Source organism: Nilaparvata lugens, chromosome 1, assembly GCF_014356525.2.
Source record: "Nilaparvata lugens isolate BPH chromosome 1, ASM1435652v1, whole genome shotgun sequence".
NCBI classification, from domain to species: Eukaryota; Metazoa; Arthropoda; class Insecta; order Hemiptera; family Delphacidae; genus Nilaparvata; species Nilaparvata lugens.
The window spans coordinates 56,690,498-56,704,154 of NC_052504.1; the positions used below are offsets into that span (position 1 = coordinate 56,690,498).

General features: G+C 30.3%; 2 protein-coding genes across 3 annotated transcripts in view; one reads left to right on the forward strand and one right to left on the reverse strand.

The window, feature by feature from the left end:
- Positions 1-13,657, reverse strand: part of LOC111061908 — a 34,011-nt gene that overhangs the window by 2,292 nt on the left and 18,062 nt on the right. Inside the window, exon 5 of one of the 2 annotated variants that reach the window (XM_039437489.1) lies at positions 13,488-13,549. In XM_039437489.1, coding sequence (XP_039293423.1) covers positions 13,489-13,549 — 61 coding nt within the window. In that variant the 3' untranslated portion in view covers position 13,488. Of the gene's footprint in view, positions 1-6,907; positions 13,550-13,657 lie in introns of those variants that run through there. The other variant, XM_039437478.1, reaches the window with a different exon arrangement.
- On the forward strand, positions 2,587-6,663 carry LOC111061907. Its single transcript, XM_039437516.1, has 2 exons — positions 2,587-3,197; positions 5,418-6,663. Exons 1-2 carry the CDS (start codon positions 3,189-3,191, stop codon positions 5,724-5,726), a joined length of 318 nt encoding a protein of 105 aa, XP_039293450.1. The 5' UTR covers positions 2,587-3,188; the 3' UTR covers positions 5,727-6,663.

Sequence of the window (13,657 nt, forward strand, 5' to 3'; positions counted from 1 at the left end):
AACACCATAAAACTGTTCAAATCTCAAATTAAAACATTATAAATTTCAATTAAACAGAAAAATATTCAGAGAGCACAAAACAATTTCCATAGCCAGCCACCATTTTTTAGAGAAGGGCTACAAAGATAGTATTTTAGATGAAGCCAAAAACAGTGATGACGTTATGAACACGTCATCGATATTAAATTCCAAAAAATTATAAATTACAAGTTTAGAATTTACATTTTACATTTGTTCTCAATAAAACTTTATTTCGAAACTGTTATTTTAAATTTATTTATCCTCTATGCTATTTATAATGATCTGTTAATTCTGTTAACTCTGTTTCGGTGATACCATGGAATGTGCAACACAATTATTTATGATAAATTCTCAGTTAAAAGTTGTCCGCATATCGATTACTCTGATATTACTATCAAGTTTTATAGATCTCGAATTGAAGATTCGATTTTAATCGAGAGAAAATGTAATATTACAACAAAAAATCACCTATAAGCAATATACCAATTGAAAATCAATTTCTTCACTACCGCACAACTCAATAATATTGTTGTATCACAATAGATATGTTGGGATGACAATATTGAGAAATAGTGTGAAGCACTCACTGTAAGCTAATATACTGTTAAAAGAGCGGTCACGCTTGATTACAGTGACAACACTGACGACATTGTTAGTTACAAACAACGATCAGTAACTAATAACAAAATGGTAACTGGATATTGGATATTGGTTTTTGATAGATAGATAGATAGATGCCAACTTCAGTCTGTATCTGTAAGAACGAGAAACAATGATAACGAGAGAGAGAGAGAGAGAGAGAGAGAGAGAGAGAGGAGAGAGAGAGAGAGTGATTGTAGCTTGTAGGTATGATTATCTACGATTGGATTGGATTTCCTAATGTCCCCACTGAAAATCTATCAGGATTTTTTTCTCATGTCACTGAACAGAAATGACCTTCACACTAATCAATAGACAGCAGATACAGTAATAACAAGTGGGCCAAGTTATTTGTAGCTGCAATAATAGATAGAGTTGAATAGATAGACTAGAATCATTTTTAGTTAATATAAGTGTGCATATGTTCAAAAATAACAAAACTAACGATATATCAGGATCGATTGCATTATCAGATATAATAAGAAGTATCAAAAATTTTAATGTGGAAATAATATTTGTTATGTAGATTGAGCTGAAGACTATATTATTAAACTGAAAAATAAAACTTATTTTATCCAAACAATATATCCTATCATTTTCAAATATGTCTTATATTTTTTATCAATTAAAATTTACAAACAGTAAGCTTATTTGTAAAATTTATAAAGATATTTGTTTTTTTTAAATTGGCGATAATAATTTCAATTTACTATCACTATAATAATGTAAACCATTAGAGAATCACAATAATTAATATAATTGACCAAGCAAAGTTGGACGGTTTAGCATTTCTCTTTATGTATATGCATGTTTGCTCTGCATTTACTGCGAAACGAGTCAAAAAAAATCATGAAATTTGACAGGAATGTTCCTTTTTGGATTACGCGTCGTTGTATATGTAAAGATTTTTGAAATTTTACATTTTACGGATAATATATGAAAGGAAAAAGTTTCTTTCATTCCCTAATATTACCGTGAAAATCAGACTACAGAATTATTCATAATAAATCATGATGAATCCCTATCGTAGGTTTGTAAAGCATTGAATTCCCTTCAATATGATGTATTTTACTTTTTCATGTTTTCTTTCAACGTTATGGCAACTTCCATGAGGGGGGGTGAAATAGGAACTATGCAAAAATTGCATGATCAATGAAATTTGAGGGGAATGTCTAAAATACAATTTTTGACTATACAGCTCAATTTGGACTAGTTAGGAGGCTGCTGAACGTATTTTTTCCCAAGATAGTCCTATAAGCGTGTAAGCAAAAAAATGAAAATTGCAACTTTCAAACCAACCTCATCCCTTTAGCACAAGGGGTAGGGAGATAGGATTTTTTATATTTGTCCACCCCCTAACTAACTGGTCACAAAAATGCAAAAATTTTGCTCAAAATATTCTCTCCAAATTCCTTGGTCAATTGTTGCAAAACTGAAGGTTTCACACTCAACAAGAAAGCTGCTGCAACAGTGGTGGGGAAATGCGTAAACTTGTAAAATTATCTACAAAATTTGATGTAATATACGTGGATTTTTCCCATCAATTTTTAAAAAGTTATAAGAACAAAACTAATGAAAAATTGGAAGCAAACGTGTTTTTTTTCAAAAATGTCACACCTTCAAGAGCGGATTTATCAAAAACTATGAAAGAAACAGAAAAAGCGGTTTGATTAATATTTTTGTAGGAAATAATGTAAGCTTCAATTTTGTATAGAATAGTCATATCCGTAAGATGTATAATCTTCGAATTATATGTGACAGACCAAAAAATGGTAGCCTACCTTTGAACCACCGCCACCCACTTAGCACAGGGGGTAGTGGTGGAGACTTTTGAATGTTCAATTCCCTAAAAAGAACTGCGGGATCAGAAACTGTCTTCCAAACTTTTTCTCCTATAAAATTTTTTGAGCATTCATTGCCTGGACTATAAATAACTATTATAGTTCCTGAATTATAATGTTTACTATAAAAAACTTAAACAAACATCAAATCACTGATAAACCTTTTGATCCTTATTAATTCAACGGAAGTGATTGTAATAATTCTAAAAATACTCATATATTCCATGCTAGGAGCGTAAGTCATAAATACAGCCTACACAGGTTAGTGAAAATATCAGGAAATAAAATAAAAAACCAACCAGTGAAAACAATCGACTTAATTTCTTTCTAGTCACTACGTGTGGGAAGACCATCATGCCGTCTCAGAGTTATAGTTTCTAAATGATTTTTTTAGCTTCACCACAAATCTGTAAGAAAGGTGTAGGAGAGGTAGCTGTACAGTAGGATAACTGTTTCCAGATACTTTCACTGTTTTTATCTGTCAACAATAGCTATAGACTGAAGACATTGCCTATAAAACTAAGGTCTGCTAGTTGAACTGTCCAGTCATCGATTGAATTTCCCGCTGAACAGTGCCAGTGACGTCATAGTAGCAGCCAGTCAATCAGCGACCGGAAACTTTATTGTAACCAAGTTCAAACTTCAGAAGAGGGTTCCTGGATTATTGATATCTGAACAAATCACGCAATGCATAAAGTAAGTACCTCACAATAAATCTAATCACTGATCAAACTCACTGAGTTTAATGTCCTCCAAACATGAATACAAACTATTCACTACGGTACCGCATTCTATCAATCGAGATTGATTGGGATGGATAATAGACATATAATAAGACCGCTTATTTGAAACATTTTTGTTTGTAGTTGGTTTGAAGTTTCTGATTAGATTGACTTTTGGACGACTACCTAGAGGCTACTGTTATTATTTTTACTAGAAATTATATTTCAATCAGTGTCATTATTAATGAGATGATACAGGTTAAACCATAATATATTGATGATAATTTCTTTATTTATACTTTTTACATAATTTATTGCGTAGATTAACATTAGGTCATTATAGGAGATAACTTACGTCGGCTACGACTTTCAAGCGACACTACGGTGGTGTGAAATAATAAGCTCAAGGCCTTAATAATCAAATAAATAATTTGAGCCTGGTTGAATCAAATAGCTGGATGATCAAGAGTTATATTGCTTATTTCTATGCATGAACAGCTTGATGTTATAGAATAAGAGGCAAAATATCGGTCCAGAAAGGGTCGAATCATGAGTGCGGAGCTGTAGTTTCAAGTTATTGGCCCGGTTGCACAAAAGCCGGTTAAATTTTAACCGTGATTAATTCCACGAGAACCAATCAGAGAAGCCGTTTTATCAAAAACGCATTCTCTGATTGGTTCTCGTGAAGTTAATCACGGTTAAAATTTAACCGGATTTTGTGCAACCGGGTCATTGAGTTATTCATTTCATGCAATTAATAATCCAGCTGACAGCTGATTTGTGATGATGCATTATTACAATTTCCTTCTTATAAACTACTTACAATGTTATCCTGCTATATTCTCAGAAAGGACGAAGAAGTGAGTCAATTTCGTTGGCTAACGACCTCGATCTGTATAAAATGTTTTGAAAATTTGAAGTTGATTGATGAAAGCACCCGAACGTTATCGTAAATATAAAAACAAACATACGACTTGAGCCTCAAGTCAAAAGTATATTAGGGACTCGTTAAAAAATACCTACATTCTATGAGCCTTAACTTCTAAAACATACATAATGAAGAGAAAACACAAACGATTATTGTGTCCATTCAAAAAATCAAATATCAATCAATGAAATTCCCAATATATTATTTAAAAACACAATAATTCTACTCTATTGTCCTGCTTCACAAGTGTTTTATATTATTTATATATATGTGCTTGATTTGATTTATTGATTATATAGTTGGAGATGGGACTTTTAGCACCGAAGTAAAATGCCTTTCTATAATGAATCGTTGCCCAATGATAAACTCTTTAATGTGAAAACTTTGAATTGGTTTTCGATCCAACACTTCTAACTCGTCAACCTCTCGATGTAGGCCTAGCTTTCCCAAAATCAGTTCAGCCCTTCATTCAATCAATTACCGTCCTGGCTATTTTTTTTACACTGTTGAGACTATTCAGGTTGGATAAATAGTCAGAAATTATTCTAGGTAGAATAATTAGTTCAGTCATTCTGTACCATACTTTCGTACTGTTCATGAACCGATATTATTGAATATCTATATTTAAGTAGATGTTGATTCGGAATCCAGGTTTCCAGGATAAATAAATTATGATAATTTATTAAAACCATATTTTCAGCGATAAACTCTTATTTATGATAAGTGATGAACTCCTATTAAAAATAAGTGATAAACTATCATTCCGTTTTTCATCTCTCTTGTTGAATGTTGAATGATGTGCGCCTTCCAACACTACCTACTTTGGAAAGACTATTTACAACAATAACAAATATCTGTTCAATATTATAGTTACCGTATATCATTGCTTTACACAACCTTCCAAATGAGAATTCAGTTAATAATTGAATAGGTATGCTAATAAAACATTAAAACCAATATTTTCTTTAAATATAAAATAATAGTAAAACTGGAAAATTACTGTCCTTACAGAAATTTTGAGTTGTGAATAACAATAAAACAATATGTTTAATACAAAGGAGTTTATCGACAAACCAATAAAACATTATCCCGCGATTTTACAAGCACTGAAGAAAACTCCTACTGATAGCTATTTGATTTTTGGTAGTTGTACTAGCCAAGCCAAGACCGTTGTTTTTCATAGCCAAATAATTATGAAATGAGCGAAAACAATAAAACAAGATGTTGAAGACAACAAACTAACAAATCATTCCTCTTTCGTTACAGTCACTACCAAAACTCCTACTGATAGCTAGTTTGGCAGTAGCAGTTGTACTAGCCAAGCCAAAGCCGCGTTTCATAGCAATTCCACTGGAGGACGTGCAACTGGTTGAAGTCGAAGACTTGCCCGGCTCGTCATTGGTGAGAGTTCCGCGCCACATAAAGAGCTCAGACCAATCTGCTGATCTGTCAGCTGATGCATCGCGACCTCAGCGGCAGGCTCACGATCATCATGAGTATGTTGACTTTGGTGCTCACACCGGCCATCACGGCTCGTTCGGATGGTATGCCGATTTCCCCGTCAAGCAACACTAATAACCACTGACACAATACTGTTCCACTCTTGGCACCATTTCAAAATTTTATTTTGACAATAAATTCGATGTGGTGTTGATTCTCATGTCGCAACAGATTACGAACAAAACACTATTCAAATTTTATAGGTTGTTAACGTTTCATTTTTTTTTTTTTTTTTGAAAATGACCAATGTTGACGAAATTTTGAATTTGAATAAAACTTTGAGTTTTGATGGAATGTTGAATTTTGAAAATTAATTGACTTTTCTATTGGTGGTATAGTCTATTGCTTTTCTACACATAACACTAACAACAGCCTATCAACATATCACTAACAATTGCTATTTGTTAGAATTTTGATAAATCTTTTATGATGATATCTCTTATGTTGATTTTAAAGTATCAGAACACTGACAAAAAACAGCTATTTGCATTAATTCTGGTAAAGTTTTCAACTTCGATGAAATATTACGTTTTTGTAGTTCTGAATTTTGATAGAATGTTGAACTATGTACGAATGACTTGCTTAGAAGGTGTGCTGATTCTACTGACAGAGAAACCTAATAACAGGCCATTTGCTTGAATGTTTTTATAAATGATCTTGAATTTTGACACTGTGTGAAAGAACTTTTGAAAGTTGTATCATTAAAAATGTTAGTGTGTGTGGGCATGATTAATTAAATGTTTCTCATCATGAGAAACCAATTTGTATCAATTATTGATAAGGATATTTTGTATTTTAGTACCTGTAAGATCAATAGATTGAGTAAAAGCATGTATCTTAACTGGATGTAATTTAGATCTCTCCTCATCGTCAATTTATTGGTATTTAAGGCTCTGATTTACAGAGCAATATTACTATTTGTTTTCAAATGTATATAATTGGTTATATAACATTTTGATTGATTAGGGCATTTGTTATATTTGGATGCATGAATAAAAATGATTAGAAACTACAATGAATCAGTTATTGAAACAGTTACCGGAATTAATTTCTTCCAATGAAATATTGATATTGAATTTTACCAACTTGGGGTTTACACTTACAGAAAAATGCTAAACCTTAAGGGCCATTTTATGAATAGTTTTCAAGCAGCAAGCTCAGCCATCAGTTTTTATGAACATTTTCTAAGCGTCTTGGCAAAATTTTTCAAAAATCAAATAAAAATGCAGTTCTAAAGGTTTGAAAAAATAATAACCTTGCATTTCGAACAAGCTTTATTTATTACAGATGAATACATAATATTCAAATTATTATAAACCTTGACTTATCTATTGATACTAGATTTCTAGACACTCACCAGTGCTCGTCTATTCTCAGTACCAACCATAAAAAATTAATGTGTATATTCAACTATTCAAGATCTTAAAGAAAACATCAGTATCAAGATTGAAAATTAATTTTTAGATCGACCTAAACACGATCTCCGAAAAGTAATACAAAAGTTTGCCTAGAAGCAATATTCATTTCAACGTCAAAAAGCAGGGGAGTTGTTGAAACCAATAACATTGGAAAATTAAAGCGACAAATTTATTTATTTCATTAGTGATGAAGAGAAAATAAAAGTGCCGTACTTACACCTTTATAACTAACATTCTCACAGCTTCAATAAACGTCCATTGAATACAACTTGTAATTATTGGTTAAATACATTATTTCAATTTCAACCGACAATTTTAGACCGGTTCAAATCCCAAACTATAAACGAGTTTTACTCTATTAGGAAGAAAAAATGAAAATTGAACTCAATTAATTAAAAATTGGATATATAAAATTCGATGAAATTGAGATGTAAAAAAGTAAATACTACAGAACAATCAGAGCAATTTTACTGTTGATTAGAGGATAATCTATGTATTGATTGAAAAATTATATTAATTACATGAAGAAATACAGTAATAACTAAATGTTACACTAGAAGCAAAACAAGTGTTATTCTTTGGCATTATAGGCATTATACAAACACGATAAAATTAATTCTAAAAATACACAACATATTTTGATTTCTGCCATTGATTCAGTCTAAGACATTGTTATTACCCTTTCATTTAATGACCTATCAAACATAATTTGTTATCAATCATAACAAAGATATGCCTCTTCAATAACATTACCACCTCTGTTACAGAGATGAGTTATCATTCCTAATAACAATTAAGTTATATTATGCAACATATGCACACTAATTAGATACTATTACAATAATATGGATTTTTACAATTTGGTCACAAAACTTAAAAAATATTGGCACCAGTTTTTTATAATTATTGAAATTAATACGTCGATTATTAATATTATTGGTACATACTATTATAAAGTTTTAAATGTTCGTCGGAATATATATGCATAATTTTCAACTGTACTATGTTCATTAGGAGGAAAGACTGATGTAAACAACAATATTCAAGAAATTAAAATACGGATTTGTAGTGGTGACTAAAATACTTGACAATCGAAACTGTATACTGCGAGCGTTGTCATATTGACTACCTGTGAACGCTCTATTGCTAAACAACAAATATTTACCTAGAGCTGCTGATTTCAAACTTCATTTTGCACAGATGATTATAATAATATACTCTAATGAAATGAAATAAGTTGAGACTGAGCGTCCGGTCAACCAGGGCATGAACTGCCAGTCAAGGCGTTGCCAGTTCAAGCCCACGTGATCATGAATTAAGGTATAAATTATATGTGACAATGCAGCTGGCGTAAGACGATGCAGCGGTGTCACATTGAATTTAATTTAAATGGACTTTCAGAAGAAGTAGTCTCAATTTCACACAATCTCGTAACACCAATATTTGATCACTTGGAAGCTCGAGTCTCAACATATTTTATTCAGAATAAACCATAAGCCTACTGCTGATTCGAGACATGATTTTTCTACAACACAAACATTTGTATTTAGAAAAGTCTCTCCTATCCTATGGGATATGAAGTATAGGTACCGGTACTAGGCTACCTACAATTTTTGTCACAAACGTCTAGAGGCTATTTTAATTTATGCATAGATTATTAGATTCATGGAGGTGTTGGGTATGGACAGGATTGTTTATCAGATGTTCATATTGAATAAGTAGATTTAGGTGGATTTATAATTAGGTTGACATAGGATAATACAAATTACCACTTAACAAGTACCTATATTGGTTTCAATTCAACTTAATGCTAATAAATCTTTCTCAAGATTAGAAGAAAACAAATTTTCACACATACACACACACACTTAAAAAAACAATCAAATAGTTGTCAAACTCTTCAACTTGACAAAAAATGTCAGTCTTGGGTATTGTGCAAGAAATTACATTGGAATTTTATTTATTTTGGAATCCAGACATACTTTTAAAAGACTGTCTATTGCATTAATTTAATTCGACCACATTAATGTGAAATTTATGATTTTATTGAATGATTTAAATTAATTGATTTTAAAATATTCAAATCGACATGAATGTATTGATAACAGTGCAGTTGAAAAACTCTATATAGGCACCTTACTGATAAATAAGATCTGTATAACATTCAGAAATACTGTGGAGAATTGTACATGAATGGAACACAAAAATATAACTAATTGACAGAATTTAATCTGTTATAAGCTAACCAATGATCACAAATCTAACAATGATTGATAGTGTTGTTACAGGCTGTTGAAATTTAACACTGTAACAAATTTACTTTCTTGAGAATTTACATTCTTATAATAATTCCAAATTAAACTCAATCTTCTATTCCTGATCTTAATTTTTTCTCTTATTTTCCAACATAAAAATTATGGAAAATTCAGAGCACCAAATTTTGAAAAACCTTGAAACTTTGGTATCAAACAAGTGATATTCATTATAAAAATATAGGTTAAAATATTACTATACCATATAGTGCTAGTCTTTAATAGAAAATTCAATACAAAAGCAATAAGTTGAAAACTTGTGCTAAACCTGACAGAATTAATCATAGGCCTATAAATAAAACCAAAAAATAAACTTTTGTAAAACAAAACAATTTGTGCAATTCTACAAAACAAACTACCAGTTTAGATTTAAAACTGAACAAACATGAGTTAAGAAGAAAAATATTATTATACCAATTAATTATATACGACTAGAGAAACGCGATTATCGCGTTGACATTTTATTTCATTGATAGAAAGCTATCATGAATTTATTGTTTATAGATAGTGATAAAATAACCAGTCACAATGGATTTAAATGAATTAAGCGTGAACGAAACTACCCATGATAAAATACTAAGGACCATATTTATGAAAGATTGTAAGAACTGTTTACCAAAGCGTGCTTCGTAATTCCCTAGGACAGTTCTCAAAATATTTTGTAAATATGTTTTGGAATGAGTTGTTCCAACATTAATCAACCTATTCGTTAATTGAATAATAAGTATCCGCCTATTCGTTAATTACCTATGAATGATTAATCAATTTATAAAAAATTATTTGATGGATTATGCTTTTAGCTGATTGACTTGCTACTATTATTTGGTTGAAGGCGATGTAATATATTGAAACAAAATCCAAATTTTCATTATTTCTGAAATAATTACTTCGTCTTGATTCTTTGTATAGTCTATAAATTATTATCACAATATATGAATATTATCTAGTGGATTTTAACCGTGGTATATTAGTATGACATTCTAATGACTATTTTTGATTTACAATATTTTCAACATTAGTATCAGAAACGCAAATCATTCAAATAATTAGATATCTGAATTTAATTGTTACTGCAATATCACAGAAGAATAAAAATAATAATTTACTGAACTTAAAATAAATAAAATATCACCTTAAAAACCAGCCTAGAAACTTCAGAATACTGCACAATACTAAACCTAAAATTTTTAGTTGAATATGTTTCATGAATAATAGATCCAATAAAATAATAACTCATAAAAATCTCATCAATTCCTATATTCATTTATTCTTAATCTTGCTTTAAAGCTTTAAAAATTAATTACACTTTGGTATGATTTGAGGTGAACCGCTTGTCACCAGTAACTAGGACAGGAAAATTCGACTAGGTTTGGTACCTTACCATCCCTAAACTACGTAACACTAATACGTGAGGTGTTAGTAATATTCATAATGGTATAATTTATTTATTAATCTGACAAAATTATAGAATATTTGGCATTGGGAAAATTAATACATAGAATAACATGGTAATATCACTATCTTAAAACTTTGAAAATCTATAAAAGTTGTAAATTATTCATAATTCATCTAGTTACAACAAACATCAAGTATCTGATAAAATAATAGAATATTTATATTTGTATCCACTGATCCTACAGATTCCATCCAAAACTATGAACTTTATCAATCAGACTCGTTAACTATTGCATCCTCACAACAACAACAACAACAATTCGGGTTTTTTAAACATTTTCTAAAAACATCTATTTGTCCATTAAAGTGATATATATTCAATGAATAATTGTCAGTCATTGATATTTGAATATTATCACCGCAAAAATACATATAGAGTAAAGAATTCGAAGAGGTATTTTTCAAAAATTACAATACCGTTTTCCATGTATATCTAAATATTTACTTATACGTCAGTGTACATACACAGTACGTATGTGGACACATTCGTACACATACATAATAATTATGGAACCAACAAATCGAGTGTAGTATACTCTCGGGTTTGAAGTTAGTTATATAGAAATCGATAGAATAATATTGCACGAGGTTGGATTAAGATGTTTTACAGTAGATATTTCAAATTGGTACATTTTTTGAAGTGGAACCACAATATGTAGATACATCAAATATTTCAACAAATCATTACCGTAACACAGTACAACACCTATTACATCACCTTTGATTACAACACAAAATTATTGAAAAAAATCCAGATATCGAAATTAATGTTATTGTTTACAAATAAATAAATTCGTATGACCTTTAGTTGGTGTGAGTCCCTTGTGGGAAAGCTTCAATTTATAATTTTAGCCATCAATGAATTGATCACAAAATCCACATTGTTGAGTAAATGCACACATTTATGCAGCAATTTCTCTATTTTTTCATAATTAAGTTTGTGATTGGAATTCATCATTTTCTCTCTTTCGAAATCAGGTTTTCTGAGTTGAATTTGTCAATATCCACAAATAGAACGTAGTAGCATTATCAAAATATACTAGTTTTATAGATTGAAAATTATAATACCAATACAATGTGATTTTTTGTCGTTATTATGTATGTATCTAACAGCCAGTTGCACGTACTGAATAAAATGTTAATCTGCGATTAACCATTACGAAGCCTAATTGAAGATTAACGATCAAGTAACTGGCAGTTGGTCCGATAAGCAAACTCTTTCAAGAATTTTGTGTTATGTTGGTCAAATTTATATTGAAGATGCCACAGATAAAAAAGTTATAAGTATCAATACTTCTTTGAAAATAAATATAATTTTTCCTGTTATTCTCTCAATAATTATTAGAAATTAATTGTGACTGTGATTATATTGAGTTAGGGACAATTTCTATGTATAGAAGATAATTAACCTACGCATATAATATACAATACAACACTGTTGAGGTCGTTCTAAGATGCATCATAATGTAAACACGATTAATTTAAACACATTTTGAATAGAGTGATTCAGGGATGAGCAGCAAAATAAAAGAGCAGCAAAATAAAAGTAATTAATCTATCAATAATATAAAATGGTTTTCAAGAAATGGGTTGAAGTTCATGAACAATAATTGAAACAAAGAAATTATGAAGATCGATGTAGAGAAAATAAATCTCGAAAAGAGAAATTTCTTAATAAAGAAAACTTGAAGAATATAAAAATGAAATATGTTTAATATAATTTATTCTTGAAATGAAATCAAATAAAACAAAAAAGTCTAAAACATTTAGAAACTTGAAATAAATCCAAGATACTTAAATATAAAACTCGACTACTCCAGATTTTCCATCTTTATTAGATTGAAATATGGAAATTAAAAAAAATAATGATAAAAACTTCTTTTTTGTAGCTTATAAAGTTCAATAGAATCAAAGCTTAGATAGAATTAGGAGTATGAGATTTAACCAAAAAATAAAATAAAATCATATCTTATGTTGCTGAAAGACTAGATAAAGTATAGTAACGCCTTGGTTTTATAACTTGGAATAATACGTCTACATTTATTAGTTTATGGTACTTTCAATGCCAATTGAAAAAAATCAAAAATAGGAAATAGTGAATATTGATTAATGAAAGTGTGAAAAATAATACTTTCATTTTAATATATCAATGACACTACGTTTTATTATAAAAAAATCTTCTCTATGGTTTCATCAACGCAATTACAGTATTGAAGAATAAAAATCCTAGGTAATGAATAGAATACTAATAATAGTTTCTAGTTTTACCAATGGCCTAGACAACAGGGGTGAAGCCCAATGATGCACCCCTTCTCCAAATATCCCAAACTGCTCCCCCACAAGTGAGGCACCCTGGCACAAAGGTCGCCCTATGGACACCCCTACATTTAAAACAGCTACATGACCAGGAATGAAATAGATATAACGTTTGATTGAAATGAAATGTTAGGTACTTCGGTTATTCAGGTAGAGAGGGTATTTTGTTAGTTAGGTGTTTTTACAATAAAACAATTTACCACCCAATTAATTATTTTCCAATTCGTAAGACAGAGATAATTCACTAGTCATTAGTATTACATGATAATTTATAGGAATCAATGCCAGCTTAGAAAATAGAAGTAGAATAATGAGATGAATGATTGAGTAATTACCTCAGTTGCTCCACGCCATTACAACCTTCTTGAATGGCACAAAAACTGCATGGTCTGGTTCGCTGCAAAAATTGATAGAAAATCAATATAAACTGATAAATGAAGGATATTTTTCTATTTTTTTTTGCTGAGGGTGATGCCCACATAAGCTCTATGCTTGTGCGTGGGTA